General features: G+C 44.7%; 2 protein-coding genes across 3 annotated transcripts in view; both read left to right on the forward strand.

Moving 5' to 3' along the window:
* Positions 1–7,699, forward strand: part of SLC7A8 (solute carrier family 7 member 8) — a 34,004-nt gene extending 26,305 nt beyond the window's left edge. For both annotated transcript variants that reach the window (XM_030187408.1, XM_030187409.1), the window contains 5 exons: positions 445–548; positions 769–865; positions 1,307–1,456; positions 7,005–7,182; positions 7,277–7,699. In XM_030187408.1, the coding sequence (XP_030043268.1) occupies positions 445–548; positions 769–865; positions 1,307–1,456; positions 7,005–7,182; positions 7,277–7,416 (669 nt within the window). In that variant the 3' untranslated portion in view covers positions 7,417–7,699. The remainder of the gene's footprint in view (positions 1–444; positions 549–768; positions 866–1,306; positions 1,457–7,004; positions 7,183–7,276) is intronic.
* Positions 7,700–13,434: 5,735 nt separating this feature from the next.
* Positions 13,435–23,629, forward strand: CEBPE (CCAAT enhancer binding protein epsilon). The gene is made up of 3 exons (XM_030187366.1): positions 13,435–13,664; positions 15,951–16,479; positions 21,997–23,629. Exons 2-3 carry the CDS (start codon positions 16,006–16,008, stop codon positions 22,327–22,329), a joined length of 807 nt encoding a protein of 268 aa, XP_030043226.1. The 5' UTR covers positions 13,435–13,664; positions 15,951–16,005; the 3' UTR covers positions 22,330–23,629.
* Positions 23,630–25,104: the final 1,475 nt, after the last annotated feature.

Below are 25,104 nucleotides of genomic sequence, written 5' to 3' on the forward strand. Positions count from 1 at the left end.
GACGGATGTTCTCAGTTTATTTCCTAGTCTACCTGATTCACGGAATTTTCCCCCAGGGAGTGGACTAATTCCCAGCCTTGCAGGATAATATACTGACTTATTAACACCACTGCTTTTTCTGGTGTCCTCGTAACATAGCAGAAGTGATTGCCTAATGTTTTAGATTTTAGATCCTGCTTTTGCAGTAGTAGCTTTGCAGGACTCACAGTCTAAATTTGTACCGAGACACTGGAGGGTTAAGTAACTTGCCTGAGATCACAAGGAGCTCCAGTGGGATTTGAACTCTGGCTTTCCTGCCCAGTGCTCTAACCATATATTACTCTGGTGGTGTCATACATTCATGTCCCTCCTCTCATCCCTTTGCTGGCCCTTTTTAAGACTGGTCTTCTGCATCTGTTTCTTTCATTTTTCTCTGACCTCCTCCTTATCTTTTCCACCCCTCAGACATTTGGGGAGAAGCTGCTGGGTGTCATGTCTTGGATCATGCCCATTTCGGTGGCCCTGTCCACCTTCGGAGGCGTCAACGGCTCTCTCTTCACTTCCTCCAGGTCAGCTGCATCCTGTGCCCGTGATTCCTAGTTATGTTGGGTGCCTGCGAATGTGGTTGACTGAGGTGTCTCTCTAGATTTTTGTGTTGGATGTCTGCATATGGTTGGGTGTCTGTGTTACCCGCATTTTTTACAAGTGGATGTCTTGCAGATGTTGTCTGCATTTCTGTTGAGGTTTTATGTCTCTTGTGCCCAGCTGTCTTTCTTCTTCCTCTTTCAGGCTATTTTTCGCTGGTGCTCGTGAAGGACAATTGCCAAGTGTGCTAGCGATGATTCACGTCAAACGTTGCACCCCCATCCCAGCTCTGCTCTTCACTGTAAGTAATGATTCTTCCTCTGCCTTTTTCCTGCTGTCCAGCCTATCAAACAGTCTTTCTGTCCTCCTCCTGAACCCTCAGCCATCTTTCTGTCTGTTGCCTACCCATCCTTCAGTCCAATAGTCCAACTGTGCCTTTTGGCAAGTCCATTTTTTTCCCTCTCCATTCCACTCTTTCCTGCAGTCCTCCATTCCTCCTGCTCAGTGAATATCTATTTATCCATTTAACCAGCTCTGTGAACTCTCCTTCCATTCAATCAGCTTCTTGTTGGTCCATCTGTCTTTTCTTGTCCTCTATTAGCCCTCCATTGGTTCAACCCTGCATCTCATTGTCATTCCATCTTCTCCCACCCATTCTTAAATCCGTCTCTCCAGTCAAGCCGTCCACCCCATTTAATAACATTGTCTACCGTGTCTTCTCTCTCTCTCTCTCTCTCTTCAGTGCATCTCCACCCTTCTGATGCTGGTCACGAGTGACATATATACCCTAATCAATTACGTGGGTTTCATCAACTACCTGTTCTACGGCGTGACTGTGGCTGGACAGATTGTTCTGCGCATTAAGAAGCCAGATATCCCTCGACCCATCAAAGTAAGAAGATGGAGCAGGGTGGGGGAGTGGGAAAAGGGGGTCTTCGCAGGAACAGGGGAGAAAGCGGAAGGAGAAGAGAGATGGAGTGAGAGAGATGGGGGAAATAAAGAAAGGGAAGAAATGAGTTGGAACATTCCTTGGAGATTAAAAAAAAAAAAAATAGAAAAACAGGAGGAGGAGAGCAGAGGGAGACGCAAGAAAGATGAAGATGTTAAAAAGAAAGGGTGAAGGCATAGAGCCAAACAGAGAGCAAAGAGAACAATGTAAAGGGAAAGAAGAGAGATGCATCAACCAAACGTTAAAAAAATCTAAATCGTAAAAGTGCTTAACGAATTTGAAACAACGAAGAATGCACACAAAAAAACAGCTCAGAAATGTTCGGTGCGGTATTGAAAAGTACAATGTATCAAGCGTACATTATCCCCGTCGTTAATTTGCTCCTTAAGCATGCGCAGAGCAGCCACAAACGTATCAAACCTACGTAGGTTGCTTATGTCAGACTGGGGCGTGCGAGGGGGGGATCCCGACCTGCAAGCCTTTTAGCTGTCTGATCTAGCAGAAGAGTGCAGTTTAAGATAACTCTAAAAAGAACGACCCTCGTAAATCCCCTTTTGTAACAAAAGACCTCTTTGCAGTTTGTTTACAGTACTGGGAAAATTGGCTTTAGGGGATAGAGTGTTAATTTTCAAAGCTGTTGGAGAAGGGGAGAGACAGGATTTTTAAGCTGCAGGGAGAAGCAGTATGTTTTGTTTTGTAATGATGCAGGGGAAAGCGGAGAGCCACCTGTTTGTGTTTGTATCTCACTTTTCTTTTTAAACATGCTGGCTTGGATTTTTATGGTGCAGGGGGCCTTAACGACAGGTCTGAGCGCATGCAAAATTTCTGACGGTAAATGATTCGTTGCAATCATCGGTATGGTTAGTGCATTCCGAATTGTCCACATTTCAATGGCAGTTTCTCCTTTGCATTCCGTTTTCGTTAGCTGCTTGCTTGGTAGGAAAAAGGCCTTTAATGCATGCAACGGTTAGGAATTGCCTTCGTTAAAGGGATGTTAGAAGGTCCTTAAGGTTTAGTGCATCTAGCCCTCAGTTTGGTAGGTCTTGGCCTTGTCCCTTTTTGATGTGCTTATTTTTCCTACAGGTGTGGGGGTGCCTTCTCCAAACTCTGTCAGCACTTCCTTATCTCTGCCCCCTGCTCCTGGTGCTGGTAAATAGCAGTAGGATGTGTAAATAGCCTCAGTCAGCAGTTATCTTTGCCCTCCTGTGGCTGTTATCTGCAGCTGTTACTGCCCAACTTGTTGCTGACTCCAGGTTCTCTCTCTCTCTTTGTTTCTGTCAGGCTGACAAGAAGCTGAATTTTCACTGCCTTTCAGTGACCCTTGATACAAGGTGAAGAGGAAAGGGAGTTACTTAAAGAGAGAGGAGATGCACAGACTGACTCGCACACATTCAGATTAAAAGAAACGTTCTGGCCCTGATCATTTATGTAACACAGAAAGCGATAAGAGGGGAAAATGGCAAAGCAGAGAAGAGAAATACCAAAGGCAAACCCAAGATTTTTGTGCTGGTCCATATTGTCTCTAGCCAAATTACATTTCCGACCTGGGTTCAGGATCCCACAGATTTTTGCTGCTCCAGCTGCTGTTTCTCCTCTTTCCCCAGGATTAGACACAATTTCTCTGCTCATTCTTTTGTGGGAAATCTTTGATTTTATTTTATTTATTTTTGTTACATAACGGCAGAAAAAGACCTGCATGGTCCATCTAGTCTGCCCAAGATAAACTCATATGTGTATACCTTACCTTGCATTTGTACCTGTCTTTTTCAAGGCACAGACCGTATAAGTCTGCCCAGCAGTATTTCGTACCCTGCGCTTTCCCACTCATGGCAGGCTCTATGCGGCAGGCAATGGAGGGTTAAGTGACTTGCCCAGAGTCTCACTAGCAACATTCCATGTAGAAGTCGGCCCTTGCAGATCACCAATGTGGCCGCGCAGGCTTCTGCTTCTGTGAGTCTGACGTCCTGCACGTACGTGCAGGACGTCAGACTCACAGAAACAGAAGCCTGCGCAGCCTTCTACATGGAATGTTGCTAGTGGAATAGCAACATTCCATGTAGAATGTCCAATAGTAGCAACATTCCATGTAGAATCTCCAATAGTAGCAACAGAATCTCAATAGTAGCAACGTTCCATGTAGAATCTCCAATAGTATCTATTTTATTTTTGTTACATTTGTACCCTGCGCTTTCCCACTCATGGCAGGCTCAATGCGGCTTACATGGGGCAATGGAGGGTTAAGTGACTTGCCCAGAGTCTCAAGGAGCTGCCTGTGCCTGAAGTGGGAATTGAACTCAGTTCCCCAGGACCAAAGTCCACCACTCTAACCACTAGGCCACTCCTCCACTGTTGCTACTATTTGAGATTCTACATGGAATGTTGCTATTCTTCAATTTAGAAGTTGGCCCTTGCAGATCACCAATGTGGCCGCGAAGGCTTCTGCTTCTGTGAGTCTGACGTCCTGCACGTACGTGCAGGACGTCAGACTCGCAGAAACAGAAGCCTGCGCAGCCTTCTACATGGAATGTTGCTAGTGGAATAGCAACATTCCATGTAGAATCTCCAATAGTAGCAACATTCCATGTAGAATCTCCAATAGTATCTATTTTATTTTTGTTACTTTTGTACCCTGCGCTTTCCCACTCATGGCAGGCTCAATGCGGCTTACATGGGGCAATGGAGGGTTAAGTGACTTGCCCAGAGTCACAAGGAGCTGCCTGTGGCGGGAATCAAACTCAGTTCCTCAGTTCCCCCGGACCAAAGTCCACCACCCTAACCACTAGGCCACTCTCTCTCTCTGCTCTTTGGATAATGTACAGGAAGAAATATATTTCTATTCTTCTCTTGTGTTGCACTGAATATAGAGTCTGGCGTCCTGGGGTTTCCAGTTCAGATTTTGTCTGCATGGTGGTTCCTTATCCTGTATTTGGTGAGGGTCTGCATGTGAGACTGAGGTGAGGGGATTCTGATGGCATTTAGTTTCTAGCTAGGGAAATGTCACAGTCCGACATGTTATCTTTTCCCAGTTTCGGGTCTACTGGTGTTAAAGTGGTTTACATCAGAGGCATAGCTGGAGGGGGGGGGCACCAGGGGAGCGACCACTCCCCCAAATGTACTTCCGTCGGCACCTATTTTTTCAACCTGGCTCCACTTCTGGTTTGCATATTGTGTGTTCTAGGGGCTGGTGTAATATTTTCAGTGTAGGTAGGGTTATTGCTGTTTTGGTATTGCCAAGTTTGCTACATAGACGCTGGGTGTGGGGTTTTTTTTTTTTTTTTTGAGCAGTCAGCTGTGTTGTATTATGTCACAAAGTACCTGGTAGAGCAGAGAGATTGTGTTGCAGTTACCGAGGTGACACCAGACTTTGGAAATTTCCAGTTCTACGATACAGATCTGGATATTCCGGGGGTTCTGTTGGGATTCTGTCTGGTTCTGTATTGGTTTAATTATGATATCTGTGGGTTTTTTTTTTTAAATTTTACTTTCGGTAGTCTGGGGAGGTCACACAGTGAGAGACCCACACAAAGAGGGAGCAAGACATACAGAGAAAGGGAAGTCCAGAGTGCACAGTAAGCAGGATTCATAGAAAGGCAGAGAGACTGAGGTACAGAGAGACAGAGAGAGAGAGAAAGAGCTGAGATTGAGACACACAGATGCCCCGGTTATAAACAGAGGTTGAGTTTTATAGATTAACAGTGAGTCAATTAATGAGCCAGCCTGATTGGAACATGCTGTGAAAGCGATAAATAACTGTACTTTGTATCACAATGTGCTGAGCAAAGGATTCGGAAGAGGGTCAAGGGTGCAAATGCAGAACGGTGTTTTCCCTCCTGAGCGAAAACCCCATAGCGCAACAGCAGCGCAGAAAAATAGCTACGCAATACTCAAAAGAAATCTTGATCTGTGCGGTTAATTAAGACTATGACACCAAAGGCAAGGGGAGGACCGTGCCTGGCATAGTGCGTGCAAAGGGTTTGTCGTGAGCGCAGTTCTTGAGCGCAGGTCCAGACAAACCCGGAAGCGCAGACACGATTCGGCACTGTTTTTTTCCAGGCTTCCATGTATGAGCCTGTTCAAAAAGTGCAGGAAAAAACAGGCACCGACGTTTGCTTTCACTTTTCGATTTTTGCTCGGACTCGCACAGGTTTGTTTCTCATTCTCAGCGTTGCACGGGCTTCCTTCCGCTTGTGAAAAAAAAAGACAAAACCCGCAGTTCGATGTAGAAATCTCCTAAAACCTTCTACACTGCCCCTGACCTGGTGACAAATTTTCAGTGTTATGGGCCATCGTTTCCTTGTGCAGTGGGAATGAATATTTTTCACCTCGTTAACATCCATTTCAATGCAATCTGCTGCCATCTTTAACATGCCTTCTGAGCATTTTATTAAACACATGTTAACACCAGCAGTACTTTTGAGCATTCCCCCCACCCTCACCCCAGTTTGTAAAAATAAACTGTTCTTTTTGTGTCCTGGGAGTGGGAGGATGTATTCCCCCTCCCTTTAATGTCCTGTGGGGAGGATGTATTCCCCCTCCCTTTAATGTCCTGCGGGGAGGATGTATTCCCCCTCCCTTTAATGTCCTGTGGGGAGGATGTATTCCCCCTCCCTTTAATGTCCTGCGGGGAAGATGTATTCCCCCTCCCTTTAATGTCCTGTGGGGAAGATGTACTCCCCCTCCCTTTAATGTCCTGCAGGGAGGATGTATTCCCCCTCCCTTTAATGTCCTGTGGGGAAGATGTATTCCCCCTCCCTTTAATGTCCTGTGGGGAAGATGTATTCCCCCTCCCTTTAATGTCCTGCGGGGAGGATGTATTCCCCCCTTCCTCTAATATCCTGTGGAGAGGGTGTATTCCCCACTCTCTCTAGTGTCCCAAAAGGGTGTTATTCTTTCACCCCCTCTAGGGTTTGGAGAGGGGGAAGGTGTATTCTCCCAACCCCTTGCCTTTGACTGAGATGATTAACACTATGGGGGCAGTTCTATAAATTCACACCTCAGTTTAGGTGTCCCTAATGCCATGAGTTCAGCACCAATCGTAGAAACGGCATCTCAGCGCCAAGATTCCGTATAGATTACAAGCATATTTCGGTTTTGGCGCGTCCAGTTTAAGCACGCTCTCGTACACACATGTGTGCACCATACTGGACCATCAGGGATAGAGAAAGGCCCTGGGAGGAGGGATTTGGGACGGGGATCGGAATCCACGGAGAAGGGAGAGAGTAACTGACAGGGGAAGTAATGCGGGTCCCAGCTGACGTTCAGTGAGCACCTGAAATAGTGGAACTAGCACCAGTCCAGTCTGACCCAGACATGCACTGCCAGTGCTTTACTGGGGTGTTGAAACTGACCTGGAATTCTTTATGGCATATTGGAACTTGGGTTTTGGTTTTTTTTGGTAGCCAAGTTTAAGCTGTCAGGAGCCAAAATGTGCCTATTGCAGGGTGCCCTCCTCTTCACGCTGAATTAGTGTTAACTCTGTGCTTCTCTGCAGGTAAACCTCTTTTTCCCGGTGATCTACCTCCTGTTCTGGGCCTTTCTGCTGGTGTTCAGCCTCTGGTCGGAGCCTGTGGTTTGCGGCATCGGTTTGGCCATCATGCTTACTGGAGTCCCCGTCTACTTCCTGGGGGTCTACTGGGAAAACAAGCCCCAGTGCTTCTACAGCTTTATCGGTGAGTTAACAAGGCAGGTACCGTTACGTCAGGGGTGTGAGTGCGCAGTGCTGGCGGCATTGATAATCTGTAACTTTTTGTACATCCCCTGCAGAGTCCTTGACCAAGGCGGGGCAGAAGCTGTGTATGGTGGTCTATCCGCAGATGGAAGAGTACGATAAAGAGGAATCGACCTCCGTCTGTAAGGAGAAGGAGGAAGAGGAGGAGGAGACCATCAATAGCTCTCATCCCTGAAGAGATTCTCCAGCCCCTCTACTTACCACCAGCAGTGCCGCCAATATAACATGCTGGAACTCTGGACTCTTTCCTCGCCACCTGAAGCGGCAGGGAGGGGGGGAAACGCTGCATACATACGTATGTGCCTGTCCGCAGAGCTTCCTGTGGCTTTGCGACTTTAGCCGGGCTCGGACTGCTGCCTTACAGAACACAGGGACCGACTCACCCCTCCCTGGTGGAGGATCCGGAGATTGTGGCGTTCTTTTTCACTTCCTAACTTTCACTGGGGGTGGGGGAAAGTTGGCGTCCTCCTCATTGCTTAGACACATCCTTCTTGAATTGCACTGCAAGGAACTCTCCTTCCCAGCGCTCCAGGCTTCTTCCACACACCAAAGTGAAATCTACATGTAAGGAGAAAGCGCCCTCCAGTGGGGAAGGTAGAAAACGTATCCTAATGTAGGCTTAATGTGCTCCGTCTGGACAAGCGTTGACCCCTGTCCTGCTGTGGCTTTTCCATGACCATCCCTGCTCTTTGCTCTCCACCTGCAGGCTGATAGAGAGCCACCTGTGGGACTCAGCCCTGGATGTCAGAGATCCATCTTTGGGACTCAGCCACGATCCTCTGCCACTCACTCTCACTCTGCAGGTAGCTTCTGGACAAATTCCACACCTTCCCTTCCTCTGAATTTTCAGGAGTATTTGGTTTATAGATTTTATATTTATGGGACGTTCATATTTTTGTTATTTTTCATGATTCGATTGTTTTGTTTTAAATGTAATAAAAGATGATTATCTATATGCGAGATCTTTGTGGACGCATTCTCTCCCAGTGGCTCTTTTTCCCCCCACCTTACTTTCCCTCGCTGTCCTTTTCGGCAGTTCTTAAGCTCAATATTTATTTAGATTTTGCTCACACCTTTTTCAGTAGTAGCTCTCAAGGTGAGTTACATTCAGGTACTCTGGATATTTCTCTGTCCCAGGCCAGGAGGGCTCACAATCTAAGTTTGTACCTGAGGCAATGGAGGGTTAAGTGACTTGCCCAAGATCACAAGGAGCAGCAGTGGGATTTGAACCGGCCACCTCTGGATTGCAAGACCGGTGCTCTAACCACTAGGCCACTTCTCCACTTGCAACATTCCATCTAGAATCTCAAATAGTAGCAACGTTCGATGTTCCACTGCACTAACCACTAGGCTACGCCTCCATTAGCAACATTCCATGTAGAAGCCTGCCCTTGCAGATCGGCTGCGCAGGCTTCTGCTTCTGTGAGTCTGACGTCCCACACTGCTGATCTGCAAGGGCAGGCTTCTGTTTCTGTGTCCCAGGAGGGCTCACAATCTGAGTTTGTACCTGAGGCAATGGAGGGTTAAGTGACTTGCCCAAGGTCACAAGAAGCAGCAGTGGGATTTGAACCGGCCACCTCTGGATTGCAAGACCGGTGCTCTAACCACTAGGCCACTCCTCCACTCAATACAGTGTCTCACTTCACAGAAGGCTGCTGCATGTCTGAAGCTCATGCAGGGAAGCGGGAAAGCAGATCACTCATATCCTGTTCTCACTTCCTGTCTAATATCTGGTAGAAATATTGGTGTCTGATTGTTATCTGCTGTGGATACATCTTGTTTCTAGTTACTCCGAAAATCAAAAGTATACAGCTATTTCCTTTCTTTTTTAGAAACCATATTTAGAGTTTGTATTTTGTACACAAGTGATGTCATCAGTTGTGACAGCCAGCACTCCCACCCCCCCCCCACCCCAGCCAGCAGTTCCCCACCACTCCCCCACCAGCCAGCACTCCCCCACAATTCCCTACAGCTCCCCCCCCTCCACAGCCAGCAGTCTTCACAGTGTCTCCCTCTCTTCAATGAGCATTGCAGCATTCCCTATAGATGTTGTCTCCCATTCACCCCTGTAAATGGGGGGGGGGGGGGGCTCTTCCATTAATTCTCAACAGGACAAGTTGTCTGAGTCAGTAGTCCAGAAGAAGATAAAATCATTTATAGGAGGGGAGGGAGGAGGGAGAGGGATGGGCCATTGCTAAGAGCTAGACCTGTTGGGATATGGCGGGGAGGGAGGGGAAGAGCTGAGAGAAAATAAGCGGCCCCCTCAATTCAACCCTGGGCCTCCCCCCCCCCCCAAAATGGTCTTCTTCCCTGTACTCGACATCCATGGACAAGCTGCTCATGTTCCATACCTCCCAAGTTCTGATAATCTCAGGACAGAAATGCTTGAACACGTGCGTTCAACAGCTATTTATTTCATTCAACACATTTGATATACTACCAAAGGCCTGCACATGGGCATCAAAGTGGTTTACAAACATAAAGAGAAAAGAAAGAAAAAAGGTAGAGAGAAGAAGGAACTAGACAGGCTGAGGGAAAGAGTTGGAGAGCAGATGGGTTTTTCGGGTTTGCTTAAAAGCAAAGACCATTGTCCGATTTCTGATGTTACTTAAACACAAACCAGCAAATGAGAATGCGGCTTCGTTAACGAAAGGCCCCACATGTTGTTCCGACCGATCTTGTTAAGATGGATGCTGTAAGCGTGCATGGTTCTTGAGCAACTTTTTCCAGAGACCAGCAAGTGTCTGTTAACTTCCTTAGTGACAAAATAATGCAACTTAAGTCGTTCTTACAGATCTCAATACACGGCAATGAATCTACTAAGTAGCAAATTTAAAACAAACCACAGAAAATATTTCTTCACTCAAAGTGTACATTAAACTCTGGAATTCATCGCTAGAGAATGCGGTAAAAGCAGTGAGCGGAGCAGGGTTTAAAAAAAGGTTTGGATAATTTCCCAAAAGAATAGTCGGAATTAGCCATTATTAAGATGGACTCGGGGGAAACCACTGCTTATTTCTAGGATAAGTACTATAAAAATCTGCTTTATTGTGTTAGGATCTTGAAATAGAGCAGTTAGGAGACGGGTAAAGGTGGCAGTTTATAAAAGACACTGAGCTCTTAATATGGGACAGTCTGGGGATCCAGCAACCTGCTGATTTAATTCTGAGCATCCAGCTACTCCAGGGATACAAAACCCTCTGCCTCTGGCCTTGTCTCTGTCTTCCCTATTTTTTTACACACTTGAGGGACTGTGGCAGGTATGAGAACTTTGTCCCTTGTGTTCCTCCTCTGTATTTTAGGAAGAGCTTATAAGTCCCAAGCCTGACACCCAACATTAGTCTAACACTTATATTTCACCAAATTCCCCCCCTCCCTCAGGTTCAAAGCAGATCACAATAAGCATTTAAGCAAGGCCATACCCTGAAATTACAAAAGACAATAAGTAAATATACAATTAAACAAAATATTTTTTTTAAATAAAAATGTTTTAAGCAGCTCTGTCGATGTGGGCTAGGGGAAGCTTTGATGTATAGTTCTCCTTTTTAAGTTTTCTTAGATTTAAAGTCTCTTTTGATCTGAGTGGTCTGAACAATTTTGGGAATGAAAAGAGCTTAATCAGATGTTCAGGACTGGACCCGTCAACATTTTTCAAAACGGTGCAACCCAATTTAAACAGTATTCTAGCTTGAACTGGTAACCAGGGTAGTCGAGGGTGAGGTAGAAGATGTACATCCTGGGCTCCATCCCTGGGTGGCTGGGGAAGCCTGGGATTGCTGGCCAGGTCTGGGATTAGCTGATGTCCACCTGCCCCTTCTTCCTTCACATAGGTAATATTGTGAAATCAGGCTTTTTTTTTTTCATCTTCAGATGATACAACTGAAACCTGTACTGTAGAGTAGGAAAAGGGGCAGCGAAGGACGACTAAAATGATAGCGGGGATGGGACGACTTCCCTATGAAGAAAGACTAAGGAGGCTAGGGCTATTCAGCTTGGAGAAGAGACGGCTGAGGGGAGACATGATAGAGGTATATAAAATAATGAGTGGAACAGGTGGATGTGAAGTGTCTGTTCACGCTTTCCAAAAATACTAGGACTAGGGGGCATGCGATGAAACTACAGTGTAGTAAATTTAAAACAAATCGGAGAAAATGTTTCTTCACCCAACGCATAATTAAACTCTGGAATTCATTGCTGGAGAACGTGGTGAAGGCGGTTAGCTTGGCAGAGTTTAAAAAGGGGCTAGACGGTTTCCTACAGAATAAGTCCATAAACCACTACTAAATGGACTTGGGAAAAATCCACAATTCCAGGAATAATATGTATAGAATGTTTGTACGTTTGGGAAGCTTGCCAGGTGCCCTTGGCCTGGATTGGCCGCTGTCGTGGACAGGATGCTGGGCTCGATGGACCCTTGGTCTTTTCCCAGTGTGGCATTACTTATGTACTTATGACAGAAGGTAATTTGATAAAAATAGTGCATTCTCTAGTCCCTTGTAGGCTAGACTGCTGCAACTCTCTTTCGATTGGACTCATTAACTCTGGCCTCCAACGCCTGCAATTGGTGCAAAACACGACATCTCGAATGATCACTGGGTCCGAGAGATTTGAACATATTACACCAGTATTGCACTGGCTGCCGATGGGCTTCTGGTCTCGTTTGCGATGAACGCAGTTCCCTCTGAGAAATGTACTTTGTCAGCTTATCAGAAAGATAGACCAGCTTTCTGATAAGCTGACAAAAGTACATTTCTCAGAGGGAACTGCGTTCATCACAAACGAGTCTTCTTCAGCTTCTAGGTCTTGAAATTATTTATTTATTTATTATATTTGTATCCCGCACTTTCCCACTAAAAGCAGGCTCAATGCGGCTTACATAGTAATAGGTAACAGAATTTTGTTATGTAAAGTAGGAAATTAAGTATAACATAATAGAAGGATGGATGGGTAGGTAGGTAGAGAAAGGTGACAGAGAGAGGAGGGTACGGTGGGAGATAGAGTCTGGGTCAATGTCGTTTTCTTTTCAGTATATGTAAGGTAGATGGGTTCAAGAGATTAATCTGGGGTCTTTTGGGTAGGCTTGCTTGAATAGATTGGGTTTTTAGTGCTTTCCTGAATGGTAGGTGGTCATGGATTGCTCGGATAGGTCTAGGGAGAGTGTTCCATAGACGGCTGCCCAGGAAGGAGAAATTGGATCCATAATACATTTTGTACTTGAGACCTTTACAGCTGGGGTAGTGCACATACTTTTGTGAGGATACAGACATGTTTCAATGACTAGAAAAAGAGTGTGTTCATATGTGGGACCTTCGCGTTGGAATGCTTTGAACAAAGATCTTTCAAAGTGCCTCTTCCTGCCTCAGTTGGCTATTTCAACAATGTTTATTATTTCATGTGTTTTGAAGTGTTATCAGTATGGAACTGTATGTTTACTGTATCACTAATTGTTACCAGTAAACTGCTTTGATGCTAAAGCTTAAAGATAATAAACAGAAATAAAACAGAAAAGAAAAGAAAATGATACCTTTTTTTATTGGACTAAATACATTTTTTTAATTAGCTTTTGAAGGCAACCCTTCTTCAGATCAGAAATAAGCAAATGTGTTGACAAGTATCAGTATATATAAGTGAAAGACAAAAGCATTCCCATGACAGTCTCACAGGAAGAGGGTGGTGGGTGGGTTAGGTGGGGCGGGTGGATGAGAGAGGGAGAGATAAGAGGGTGACAAAGCTAAAGCATAAACGCACTACATAAAATTAATAAATCCAATCCAAGCTGATCCATTTTCTCTCCCCTATTGCTCCATGAATATTCCCTTCCATTTTGGAATTTAGGAAGGGATGAAGGCTCTCTCTGGGAGATGTTGGCAGATGGAACCTCTAATGCAGAGACAGATATAGTGGATGGGCAGACTAGTTAGACCCACATGGTTTTATCTGCTGTCATTTTCTCAGTTCCTATGTAATATTTCAGGTTGTCATCATACTCGAAGGCCGAACATCACCAGTGACAGTTGTGTCACTGGCAGGGAGAGTGAAGAAATCTGTGGCTGAGGTGATGAAAAGTTCTGAGGAGGGTTTGGGGGCGGGAGAAGGTTAGATGGAGGGGTGTGGAAATGGAGAGTGGTTTAATTGGTAGGGGTGGGGGACTTAAGCTTAGCTTAAATGATGCGTTTCCCCCATCATTTCTCATGTTGCAGATGCCAAGAGGAGCAGGCCAGATGGGTTGGTGAAGGAGCATAGACCAACTTCAACACTTGTCTACTCAACTGGACTGGACTGCTTTCTTCCAGCCTAGAAAATACAATTGAATTAGAACTAGCAGGACCTTGTAACTTGCTGTTTGTTTCGTGGATTAGGGACGTCCATTTAGTCAACGGAGGTAAGGCAGCAAGAGACGAGCCTTTGAGGATCTTGAGTGAGGTAAGTTGTGCCGTTTCAAATGACCCCCCCACCTCTCTACCGACATGCTCCACAATTTTTCTACACCACCATTGTATTTTGGGAATATTAGGAGTTACGTGTCCCATTGATACATAATGTGTCATTGTGCTCTGCGTCCTGTACAGTGTTTGGGACAGTATGGCAATATGGGTAGCATGAGTGAGTATTCGTACTCTAATTTAATATTTATACTTTGCAGCTTATCTAAACTGCAGGAACTAGGCGGCCGTTGCATAAGCTAACAATACAAAAGCAAAATAATAAAATATAACATCTTAAAAAAAAAAAAAAAAACAACACAAATGAAAGAGAACATGTTAAGCAATATAACAAATTGGAAAAGAAAAACCTTTTGGAATTACAACTACAATAAAACCAATTCAATGTATAAGATAAGCATTAAATAAATTGCAGACAAAAAAAAACCCATTTCTTGTAACTTCATCAAACAGCCATAGTTTAAGTTTCTTCTTGACTAGCAAGTTATTATGTTCTACTTTTAAAATCAGGGGAAGATTATTCCATGACTAGGTGACCTCTCTGACCTTGTATTATATTTATAGGCATTGCACATACAGATTTATTATTATTAATAATATTCATGATGTAATGTAAGCCACATTGAGCCTGCAAAGAGGTGGGAAAATGTGGGATACAAATGCAATAAATATTAATATTATTATTATTAGCATTTGTATAGCGCTACCAGACGCACGCAGCGCTGAACACCAGTTATACAGAGCTTTAAAGCTGTAGAAGGTCGGTGTCTTTTACACGTTCCCTCTTTTCGACAAGTTGATCTCGAGGAAGATCATTCACTCATATTTTTTTTATAGCTGAACCAACTACGTGGAACACCCTTCCTTTGGAAATGCGCCAAATGACTTCATTATTAATGTTTAAAAAAAACTGCTAAAAAACCATATTTGCTTCATGAGGGCATTTTATTGAAGAGTTTAATTAAGCCACATGTGCGGTTATTACATGTTATATGTTTTATAATATTGTATGTTACGGTTTTATGAGTGTTAGTTGAAATCCGCTTAGATGAGTTGGATAAGCGGGATATAAATTTGATAAATAAGGGGCCCTGCACATAAGCACTGCCACGCTGGGAAAAGACCAAAGGTCCATTAAGCCCAGCACTCTGTCTCCGACAGCGGCCAATCCAGGACCCAAGAACCTGGCAAAAAAAACCCCAAATTTAATAATGATCAATGGACTTTTCCTTAAGGAATCTGTCCAGACCCCCCTTTGAACTCAGTAAGGCCAGCTGCCGTCACTACCTTCTCCGGCAATGAGTTCCAGAGTCTAACCACGCGCTGAGTAAAGAAAAACTTTCTCCGATTTGTTTTAAACCTACCACATTCTAATTTCATATTGTGTCCCCTGGTTCTATTATTGTTGGAAAGCGTAAACAAAGGCTTCACATCTGTCCGCTCTACCCCTGTTTACTAAGCCGCATTGTAGGTGCGCTAGCGTTATTAGCGCGTGCTAAAAACGCTAGTGCACCTTAGTAAGCAGGGCTCAAGGTGTTTTATGTATACGGTACCGTAGTGTTACTAACATCACATGGATGATGTGTGGACAATCCTACAAGGCATCATATGCACGACGTCCAGAAAAAAAACGGGACCCCTTGGAAAATACTGTGCCGACTAAGCGAATTCTATAATCGGCGCCTAGATTTAGGCGCAATATATAGAATACGCTTAGTTGATATCTCAGCGCCTAAAACTGCGCACATCCGTTTACACCAACAAAAACCTGGCGTAAATCCCTGCCTGCAGATTTAGGCGCACTGGGCCACAGTCTACAGCCGTGCGTGTAAATTTCAGAACGCCCACGAAACGATCATTTCCCCGCTCATAACCACGCCCCTTTTAACCTGCACACATTAGAAATTAGGCGCACTGCGTTACAGAATACACTTGGCGAGTTATGCGCCTAAATTCTAATTAGAGTTAATAAGTGCTTATATCAGTGCTGATTAGCTCGTTAAACCAATTAAGTTACACGCAGTTTTATAGAATCTGCTTGGATTTTGACGCCAGTCTCTAGGTGCGCCATATAGAATCCAGGGGCATGTGTGTCTGCATGGCGTTGACAAAATGCACAGACCCTTTTCAGATGCAAACAGTGCTATACAAGTGAATACATTTATAGAACATTGCAGCTTACATGACTGGAAAACATCCTGTAAATTTCTGTCATTATTACACTGATTCTACATCACTCTTCCATTCCTTTTCTTCTGGGCTGCAGGAATCTCTTACAAGATGTCTCTTTAGTGGAGTCACCTCTGCTCGGATGAAGGAAAATGTCACAGGGGAACTACTACGAGTGTGAGAGGCGGGGGCAGAGCATGGCTTACAGCGGGCGTCCAGCGGCAAACGTGGGAGACCTTGGCAGCAACGGCGGCGGGATTGGTGAGAGCGAGAATTCCATTGACCTGTCTGCCTACATTGACTCTGGGGAGGAGCTCCTTTCCGACCTCTTCCCTCCGAAGCAGGATCGGATGAAGGGCACCTTCCACTACTACCCACCGGAGGCCCATGCCGCCTACGGATATGCCCACCAGTACGACAGGAAAGCAATGCTAGGAGGCTACAGCCCCGGTTATGACCCCAGGACCGTGATTGTGAAGGAGGAACCACGGAATCAGGATCCCGGGAGGAGCACTGGCCGGGTGGGCTTCAACCCCTTGCAGTATCAGGTGGCGCAATGCGGTCAGACAGCAATGAACCTGCAATCAGCAGTGGGATCCACTCAGCAGCCAGTGCGCATATTCAAGGTGAGAACGAACCGCACCCATGCGCAGTCTGCTTGCAGGCAAAATGCGAGGGTCTGCTTAGGCTTGAGTTAGTGACTGCTATCATAAATACTGAAGAAATGCAGAGATGGTTTGGTTCGGACAAAGGATTGGGCCAAATAGTCTCTGCACTTCTCTAGCAGCGGGATAGCTGGCCTGCAGATTTGTAAGGTACTGGGAAGGGCTTGCTGGGGATAACCATCAGAACCCGGCTCTTTATTCTTACTGTGAAGCAGAGGATTTCCTGTTTGTATCAGTAAGAGGGATAGACATTTTATATTTTAATAGAAAGTTATACAATGTAACTTTGTGCTCTTAAGGGAGAAGGCACCTTTCATCTCGTTACATTGCACCATTGTCCCTAGTACATTGTAACACAACACGGTTACATGATAGATGGTGGCGGTTAAAGGCCATTTGCCTGCTTTACTGTAGCTAAAGATATCTTGAATATCAAGCTCATTACAGACAGAGAAATATCTTCCAAAGACTTTTAAATATATATTTTATACTCTAATTTATCACTCTTATAAAGTGCTCATTTAAACAGCCCTTTCCAGAAAAGCCGTTCCGTATGCAATTCCTGAAGGCTTAACCGCAGTAGGGGGCTACGTTCATCATCGCACCTCCCAAAATGTAAATAAAAAAACTCACAGGTTTACGCACACGAGGATCCAGGTCTGGAACTTCCTTTTTGGTTTCTTTAATATCCAGACCGAGCAGTGGACTGTTTTGTTTTTATTATTGGGATTTATTAACCGCCTTTATGAAGAGATTCACCCAAGGTTGGTGTACAGTAGGTACAGTTTAACATAAAACTTATAATTTTAACAGCATAACAATAGTAAAATAACCAAGAATAAACATAAATACAATAAATGAGGTAAACTTAGAAATAAATTGAAACCTAATAACAGGGCCGGCAGGAGGGGCAAAATTCCTCGGGCCTCCAAGGTGGGGCCGGGATCAGGCCGCCGGCGCTGCAGTCCCCGGTCTCAACCTGCCTGCCTCCTGGGCTCCGGGCCCCCTTCGTTCAAAGCAGCAGTCACAGATCTTCTGGCCTTCCCTCCCTCGCAGAAACCGGAAGTTACATCAGGTCAGGTCTTGTTGAGGCGAAAGGGGGGGGGGGGGAATGTTGAAATGAAAATACTGAATTGGTGATTGTTTTTCTGTGAACTGGTGTATTTGTAAAACCTTGAATGAAGATGATTTAAGAAAACAAACCATAGGTCACACATTACGATAGATTCCCTCTAACACCAGTGGCAAATTTCACCCTATTCACCTGTGATTTTGTATTTAAATTTTGTTAAGATGCGATGATTAACGTAGCCTCCTATTGCGGTTAAGCTTTCGGGAATTGCATGCGGTATATATATATATTTTTTAAGGGCTGTTAAAATGAGCATCTTTTTTTTTTTTTTTTTCTTTATTTAAATTTCTTTATTGATTTTCAATTTCACAAGTACAACAAACTTGCATAGGAAACACAGAAGGCAATAATTTCAAGAATCAATTACAATACATTTCCTTGTCTAAAATATGACAATTTTCATTCTTCCTTAGACCTCAAATGTGGGAGAGAGGGGCAGTTAACAAACGTTGAGGAGAAATTTTTTAAACATAACTATTAGTTGAATAAATCGGCTAGCCTTTATTCCACATACTATCTTAATTGGTCTGATGTTGTTATACCGTGGGGGTCTGAATCTTCTTAGCTTCCACAAAAACGTTTAGCTTTTATGGTTCAGAAAAAACATACTTATTTCCCTGGAAGTTAACTCTGCACTTACAGGGATAAGCTAACAAGAACGATGCTCCCAAAGCTTTAACATTCTTTCTTAAATCCAAGAATTGTCTCCTTCTCTCCTGAGTTGCCTTCACAACATCAGGGTACATCCAGATTTTTTGTCCATAAAACAATTTAACAGAATTCTTGAAATATAACTTAAACACATGATTCAAATCTTTCTCAAATACAAATTGAACTAACAATGTTCCTCGGTCTGTAATCTCAAAGTTTGAGTCCTCAAAAATGAGCATCTTTAAAATATAAGAGTATTCAATTACTGGTATGGGAGGCAAAAGAGGCTAAAGGGCACTGCAAAAGGAAAATCCGATTTCTTAAAATATGGGGATGCTACTTAGATAAAATGACCCAGAAAGGACGAAGTCTCATTGTCAATACCTTATCATAGAATAATAGATAATAACTACAGTGTGTGGAGTATAACATGGGATAATTGGGGGGGGGGGGGGGGAAATGGAGATAGGGATGAGGGGGAGGAGGGAAGGAGGAGGGGTAAGAGGGTGGGAGGGGGAGGAGGGAAAGGGGATCAAATTATCTTAAAGTTGTCAAATGTAAATGTTGTATTTAAATAGAGCAATACGAGAGACAAATATACACTATGCTTGAAGTTTATATTGTATTGCTTTGATTTTTCACAACAAAAAAGTTGAAATATAAATTATAAGAGTATATTAAAAAAAAACAGTCTTTGGAAGATTGCTCTGTCTGTGATGGGCTTGATGTTAATTAATTTTGGTGCACAGCTTAATCCTTTTGCCGGTGGTATCCATACGAGCTTGACCATGTCTACGACAGTACTTCTCCCTACCTGGGAAAAATGCAGCTAAACCAGCCTGCCGGGCAGGCCAGGGATCTTGCCACCCCCCCCCCCCCCCTCCCTCAGCCTGTGCCAAAGCCCTGCTGGTGTTGCATTTTGGTCGAAACCTCCTTGGAGGAGTAGGCCTCACGGTTAGAGCAGCAGGGAAACCAGGGTTCAAATCCCACTGCAACTCCTTGTGATTCTGGGCAAGTCGCCTAACCCTCTGTTGCTTTGTGAACAGACTATAACATTTACACGCGTATGCGCCAGGCACTGTTCTATGAAATTAGGTTGCTGGTTGCCTGGCAGGTAACAGCAGCCCCCTTCCCTCTGGAACTCCCTCCCCGCAGCCCCCTCCCTCCCGGGTGACATCTGCACAGACCTTTCCTTTCAAAAATGTAAATCAGCTACAAAAGTGTGGTTTAGTTCACCAACCTTTTAACCTCCCATAGGGCAGTTTCGCTCACAAATGTTCTCTGGAATTCGTTGCCGGAGAACGTGGTGAAGGCGGTTATCTTGGCAGAGTTTAAAAAGGGGTTAGACGGTTTCCTAAAGGACAAGTCCATAAACCGCTACTAAATGGACTTGGGAAAAATCCACAATTCCAGGAATAACATGTATAGAATGTTTGTACGTTTGGGAAGCTCGTCAGGTGCCCTTGGCCTGGATTGGCCGCTGTCGGGGACAGGATGCTGGGCTCGATGGACCCTTGGTCTTTTCCCAGTGTGGCATTACTTATGTACTTAGTATATGCCTGCCCCCTTCTCCTTCCCTTCTAATTTCCCTCCTCGCCCTGTACCCAGAATATACCTCATCTTAGTCGGAATGATTGTTGTTACTTTCCTATTAAGCAGCGTATTTCCTTTTTTATGTCCTTGATTGTTAGTTTATTTTATTAAGACTGTAAACCGCCTGGGTCTACTTGTTAGTAAAGGCGGTTTAACAAATTCTTGTTAATAAATAAATCGATATAGCAGTGGGCGTTTCACCTGGAGTAGCAGTGTGCACACCTTACAGACAGTGTCAAATGCAGATATTGCAAGGCTCACTTAGAAATGCCAGCTTGTGCCTCCACCTCAGTTTCAGTGTGCCAAAAAGCAGCTTTTTTCTACTATGCTATAACAGCTTAGGTGCACTTTAACACCATTATAGAACTGAAGCTAAACACACTTTTGTGTCAAACCTACATTTAGTTTGTAAGCAACTCCGGGGCAAGGAAGATACGGCGGTACCTGAACGTAACCGTCCTTGAGCTAAGATTGTACAAGACAGGAACGAAATCCAAAATCCCTTCCTTTAGTTATTTTATTTTATTTATTTATTTATTTAAAACCATTTCTAATCCTCACATCCACAGTTCTAAGCGGGATACAATAAAATGGACATTGATAATAACCACTCATCGCTTCAGGTACATAAGTATTGCCATACTGGGAAAGAGCAAAGGTCCATCGAGCCCAGCATCCTGTTTCCAACAGTGGCCAATCCAGGTCACAAATACCTGGCAAGACCCCAAAAAAGTACAAAACAATTTATACTGCTTTTCAATAAAAATATTTAACTAAAAAAAAAAATGTTGTATTCAAAATTTCATTAAACCAGTGGTTCCCAAACCTGGTTCCGGAGGCAGCCCAGCTAGACAAGATACCCACAATGAATATTCATGAGAGAGATTTGCATGCAGTGGCATACCAGGGGGGGGGGGCGGGGGGGCGGTCCGCCCTGGGTGCACGCCGCTGGGGGGTGCCGCGGCGCGCGCCTGCTCTGAGTTCGCTGACTTCGCGCGTTCGCTGCAGCTCCCTCTGCCCTGGAACAGGTTACTTCCTGTTCCGGGTCAGAGGGAGCTGCAGCGAACGCGTGAAGTCAGGGAACTCTGAGCAGGCACGCGCTGCGGCACCCCCTCAGCGGCGTGCACCCGGGGGGGTCCGCGCTGCATCGGGGGAGGGGGTGCTGCACCCGGGGGGGCAGGGTGCCGCCCCGGGTGTCCACCCCCCTAGGAACGCCACTGTTTGCATGCACTACCTCCATTGCATGCAAATCTCTCTCATGAATATCCATTGTGGGTATCCTGGAAACCTGCCTGGCTGAGGTGCCTCCAGGACCAGGTTTGGGAACCACTGCACTAACATTTAGGGGCAGAAAAAGTGGGTGGCAACAGGGATGGCTTTAGGATGGGGGAAAGAAGTTAGGAGCTTAGCCCTGATTTCAGCTCTAGGCACATGAATGGCAGGCCTACATTTCTAAGCATAATTTTTCAGCTCCTAAGTGAAGATGAATCCGTGGCTGAAAAGTTATTCTTCTAAGTTTGCCTGGAAATAGGGAAAAACTTTAGGAGCCTAGCCAGTGGCGTAACGAGGGTGGAACAGTGAGGCTGGTCCGCCCTGGGTGCATGCTGCAGGGGGGTGCAGGGAGCAGTCGTGTGGCTGTTTCGGCTCAGCCGGTTCCCTGCTCTCTCTGTTACTTCCTGTTCCAGGGAACCGGTGGTGCTGACAACCACTCAGCTGCTCCCCGAACCCCCAGGAGGTAAGAGCAAAGCACCCGGGGGGGTGTAGCGGCGATCCGCCCCTGGTGGTAGCCAACCAAGGAACACCACTGAGCCTAACTTAGGATCATAAATTTAGAAGCTCAACATTTTCTGAACATGGACTCTACATTTCTTAACTGGCTTTTATGAATGACCATGTTCTTCCTCAAGTCTCCACAGAATGAGCAGGTCAGAGGTTTATCTACACGGACTCAAATATGCTGATTCTCTTTGGACCTGAGCAAGAACATGGTGATTCCTGAAAAGCAGTTGAGAAGTGAGCTCAGGTGAAATCTTTCTATTGTAAGACTTTATTACCAGGCGTTTGGCATCTTCTAAAGTGTTCATGCTTTATCTCCTTCTCAGGGACCTCTTGCAGTGGCCGGCGGCCCTGTGATGGCTTCCGCTTGCAGTCCCTTGCCACCTCTCCACCCAAAAGGCAAGAAGGCTCTGAGCAAGGACAGCCTGGAGTACCGCCTGCGCAGAGAGCGTAACAACATCGCCGTGCGGAAGAGCCGAGACAAGGCTAAGCGGCGGAACCTGGAAACGCAGCAGAAGGCGCTTGAATACATGGCAGACAACGAGAGACTCCAGGTGCAAGTGGACCAGCTGACCCAAGAGCTGGAGACCCTCCGTGGCCTTTTCCGGCAAATTCCTGAGGCCGCTGGCATGGTGAAGGGGGCGGGAGGTTGTGCTTGAGAGTTAGCCTAGAAAGGCGATCCCTCCGTCCCAAAACAAAGAAAAATAAAATCAGACTGCATTAGGAACTCTGAAGAAAGCTCCCGTAAAAAAAAACAAAAAAAAAACAGACCTTGTACAATGGGATGGAGCAGGAGCCAATCAAAATTTAAGATGCTATGGGGACAGAGCTGATGCATAAGAAAAGGAAGAAAGGGCATTTGCTATGAATTATATTGATTTGTATTTCAATAAAATATCTCTCTAATGAAAGGTTTCACATGCATATGTAATCACACCGTGTACCCACACACAACTCCCGTCCTTTAAACCAGGGTCTCTCAAACCTGTCAAACCAGCCAATCAGATTTGCAGGATGTCCACAAGTATATAAATGTGCATTACTTCCAATTTGTTGTTGATATCCTGCAAACTCCATTAGCTGTGGGACCCCGAGGACAGGCTTAGGACATTCTGCTTTAAGTATAGTGTTCAACCTGCATTAAAATATATATATAATACCATCCATGCAAATTTCATAAGTGAAACCTTTACTCACACTAGCCCCTGGCGAGAGTCAAAGACTGGGCTGGATTGCATCTCAGAGGATTAAGTAGTCCACCTCTCAGCCCTCCCCTAAAATATCTCTTGTATGTTCTCAGGGTAATATAATTTATCATTTTTATTAATTGTCTGCAAACTTAAACAGGTATATTCTGTTAAGTAAAATACAGCCATTAAGAACATTGCTGTTACAGGAAAAAAACATTTTTCATAACATATATTGGCTTCATTAGACCCCTAAATAAGGGGGGGGGGGGGGGGTAGGAATTTATTACAACATTGAAAGAAAATATGTCACCGTAATTCTCATTTACTATTCGAAGTCTCTATCGTTGTTTTGAGTCTAGGAAAGACTTAAGCTGATCAGGTATATAGAACACATCATTTATCTGATTTAACCTTACAATACATTGACATGGATATACCAAGAGGAAGGAGCCACTTAATTCTATTGTCTTTAACTTCATAAAAAGAAACATTTTCCTTCTTTGTTGAATAACTTTTGTCACGTCAGGATAAAGCCAAATTTTTTCTCCTCCAAATTTATGATTCGCTGATTTAAAATATAAAGTCTCATGACTGAATTTAAATCTTGTTGAAATACAAAAGACACAATCAGCGTCGCTCTTTCAGCGACGTTATACAGTGACTGTTCCAAAGTAGCCGTAATATTGTCCACGTTTTATATCATTTCCTGCATTATCATTCCTTTCTCCGTCTGCCTTTTTGATTGTATTTGGTATAAAATAAATGTTATTTAAAGGAGGAATTATCTCTTGTGGGTAATTTAAATTTTCTCTCAGGAATCTGGTAAACATTTCTAATGGGGATACCCCCCCCCCCCCCCCCCCCCCGTTCCCAGGGTAATAAATGTCCTTCACTATGCAAATACTGTTCAGACTTCCTCACACTTCATAAGGAGAAGGCATTTGATCAGGTTGAATTGGGGGGGGGGGGGGGGGTCCCAGGTGCTGAATCCTATCACCTGTGGCTCCCAATTTTTGAGTTATACAGCCAGAATTAAAATACACGGTGGAGGTACCCCAGCCTTTATGTTAGGCAGGGACTGCCCCTTGTCTCCATTGCTTTTCTCATTAGCCCTAGAAGGATCCAGCTCTGAGGCGGCGGAGATTTCGACTACAAGCCAGAAGCTAGAGCTGTCTGTAAATGACTCGCTATGAAGGTTATCTGACTCAAAGAAATCTCTTCCTGAGTTCGTGCGAATGTTCAAAGATTACAATACTGTCTTCTCAGCACAAACTGAATGAAACTAAAGCTAGAATCTTACTCTTGAACATCCCGATGACTCAGGAATTGAAGCTAGCGTTCCCATTTGCAATGGCAGCCTGAGGGGATGAGGTTTCTAGGAATAACATTCCCTGCCAAATTTCTATAAGCAACCAAATGAAAACGAAAACTCCATTAGCACCTGCTATTTTTCAAAAGCCAAACTATCAAAATAATGATGCTGAAACTTTAAAGAAAAAAAAACCACTCCTTAATCATGGATGGAAAAAGCCGCAGGACGGCCTTGATTAAGCATGTTTCGAAGTTTCTTCATCACTATTTGTTTCTTATGTACCTCATAAATGAATGGGCCTCGATCCTGTAACACAACGAAACTAATACTCGAACTGGACACAACTCAACCCTTCCTCCTTATTCCCTAATGTGTCTGTCATGCACGAACCTTCTACAATGTCGCTCTGTATCTGTTATACCGGAAATGGCGATCGCCTATGTAAGCCACATTGAGCCTGCAAATAGGTGGGAAAGTGTGGGATACAAATGCAATAAATTAATAAATAATAGTCCAACGTTCAAGAGTTTATTCTCCTTTGATAGCCATTGAATGTGTTCATCCCCTGTCCCAAAAAAACGGCGTCCATCAAATATCACCTTCTTTCACTGCCCCAATGTTGACTTTTTGGCCCACTTAGTCTCTGCTGTCAACCTGTCGCAAACCTTCAAATGAACCCTTTATCCACAGTCCAGAAAACCTTGACTCCAGAGGTCTGTAGTTCACATAACACGTGTACAATCAACCCCCCCCCCCCCCCCATGCTGTGTGAGTTGCATGCTGTGTTAGTCTCATGGCGTCATCAGGAGACCAAAGCGTTCAAAAGACAAACCCTCACGGGCACTGCCGGAATGAAATCTTCCTTACCGGACCAGTGGCGTAGCCACAGGTGGGCCGGGGCCCACCCACTTAGGGCTCAGGCCCATCCAACA

The sequence above is a fragment of the Microcaecilia unicolor genome, chromosome 14 (genome assembly GCF_901765095.1).
Source record: "Microcaecilia unicolor chromosome 14, aMicUni1.1, whole genome shotgun sequence".
Lineage (NCBI taxonomy): Eukaryota > Metazoa > Chordata > Amphibia > Gymnophiona > Siphonopidae > Microcaecilia > Microcaecilia unicolor.

Coding starts and splice junctions, on each gene's coding strand:
- CEBPE (XM_030187366.1), top strand. CDS start 16,006: ATGTCACAGGGGAACTACTACGAGTGTGAGAGGCGGGGGCAGAGCATG. Junction 16,480..21,996: donor AGCCAGTGCGCATATTCAAG/GTGAGAACGAAC, acceptor TCTCCTTCTCAG/GGACCTCTTGCAGTGGCCGG.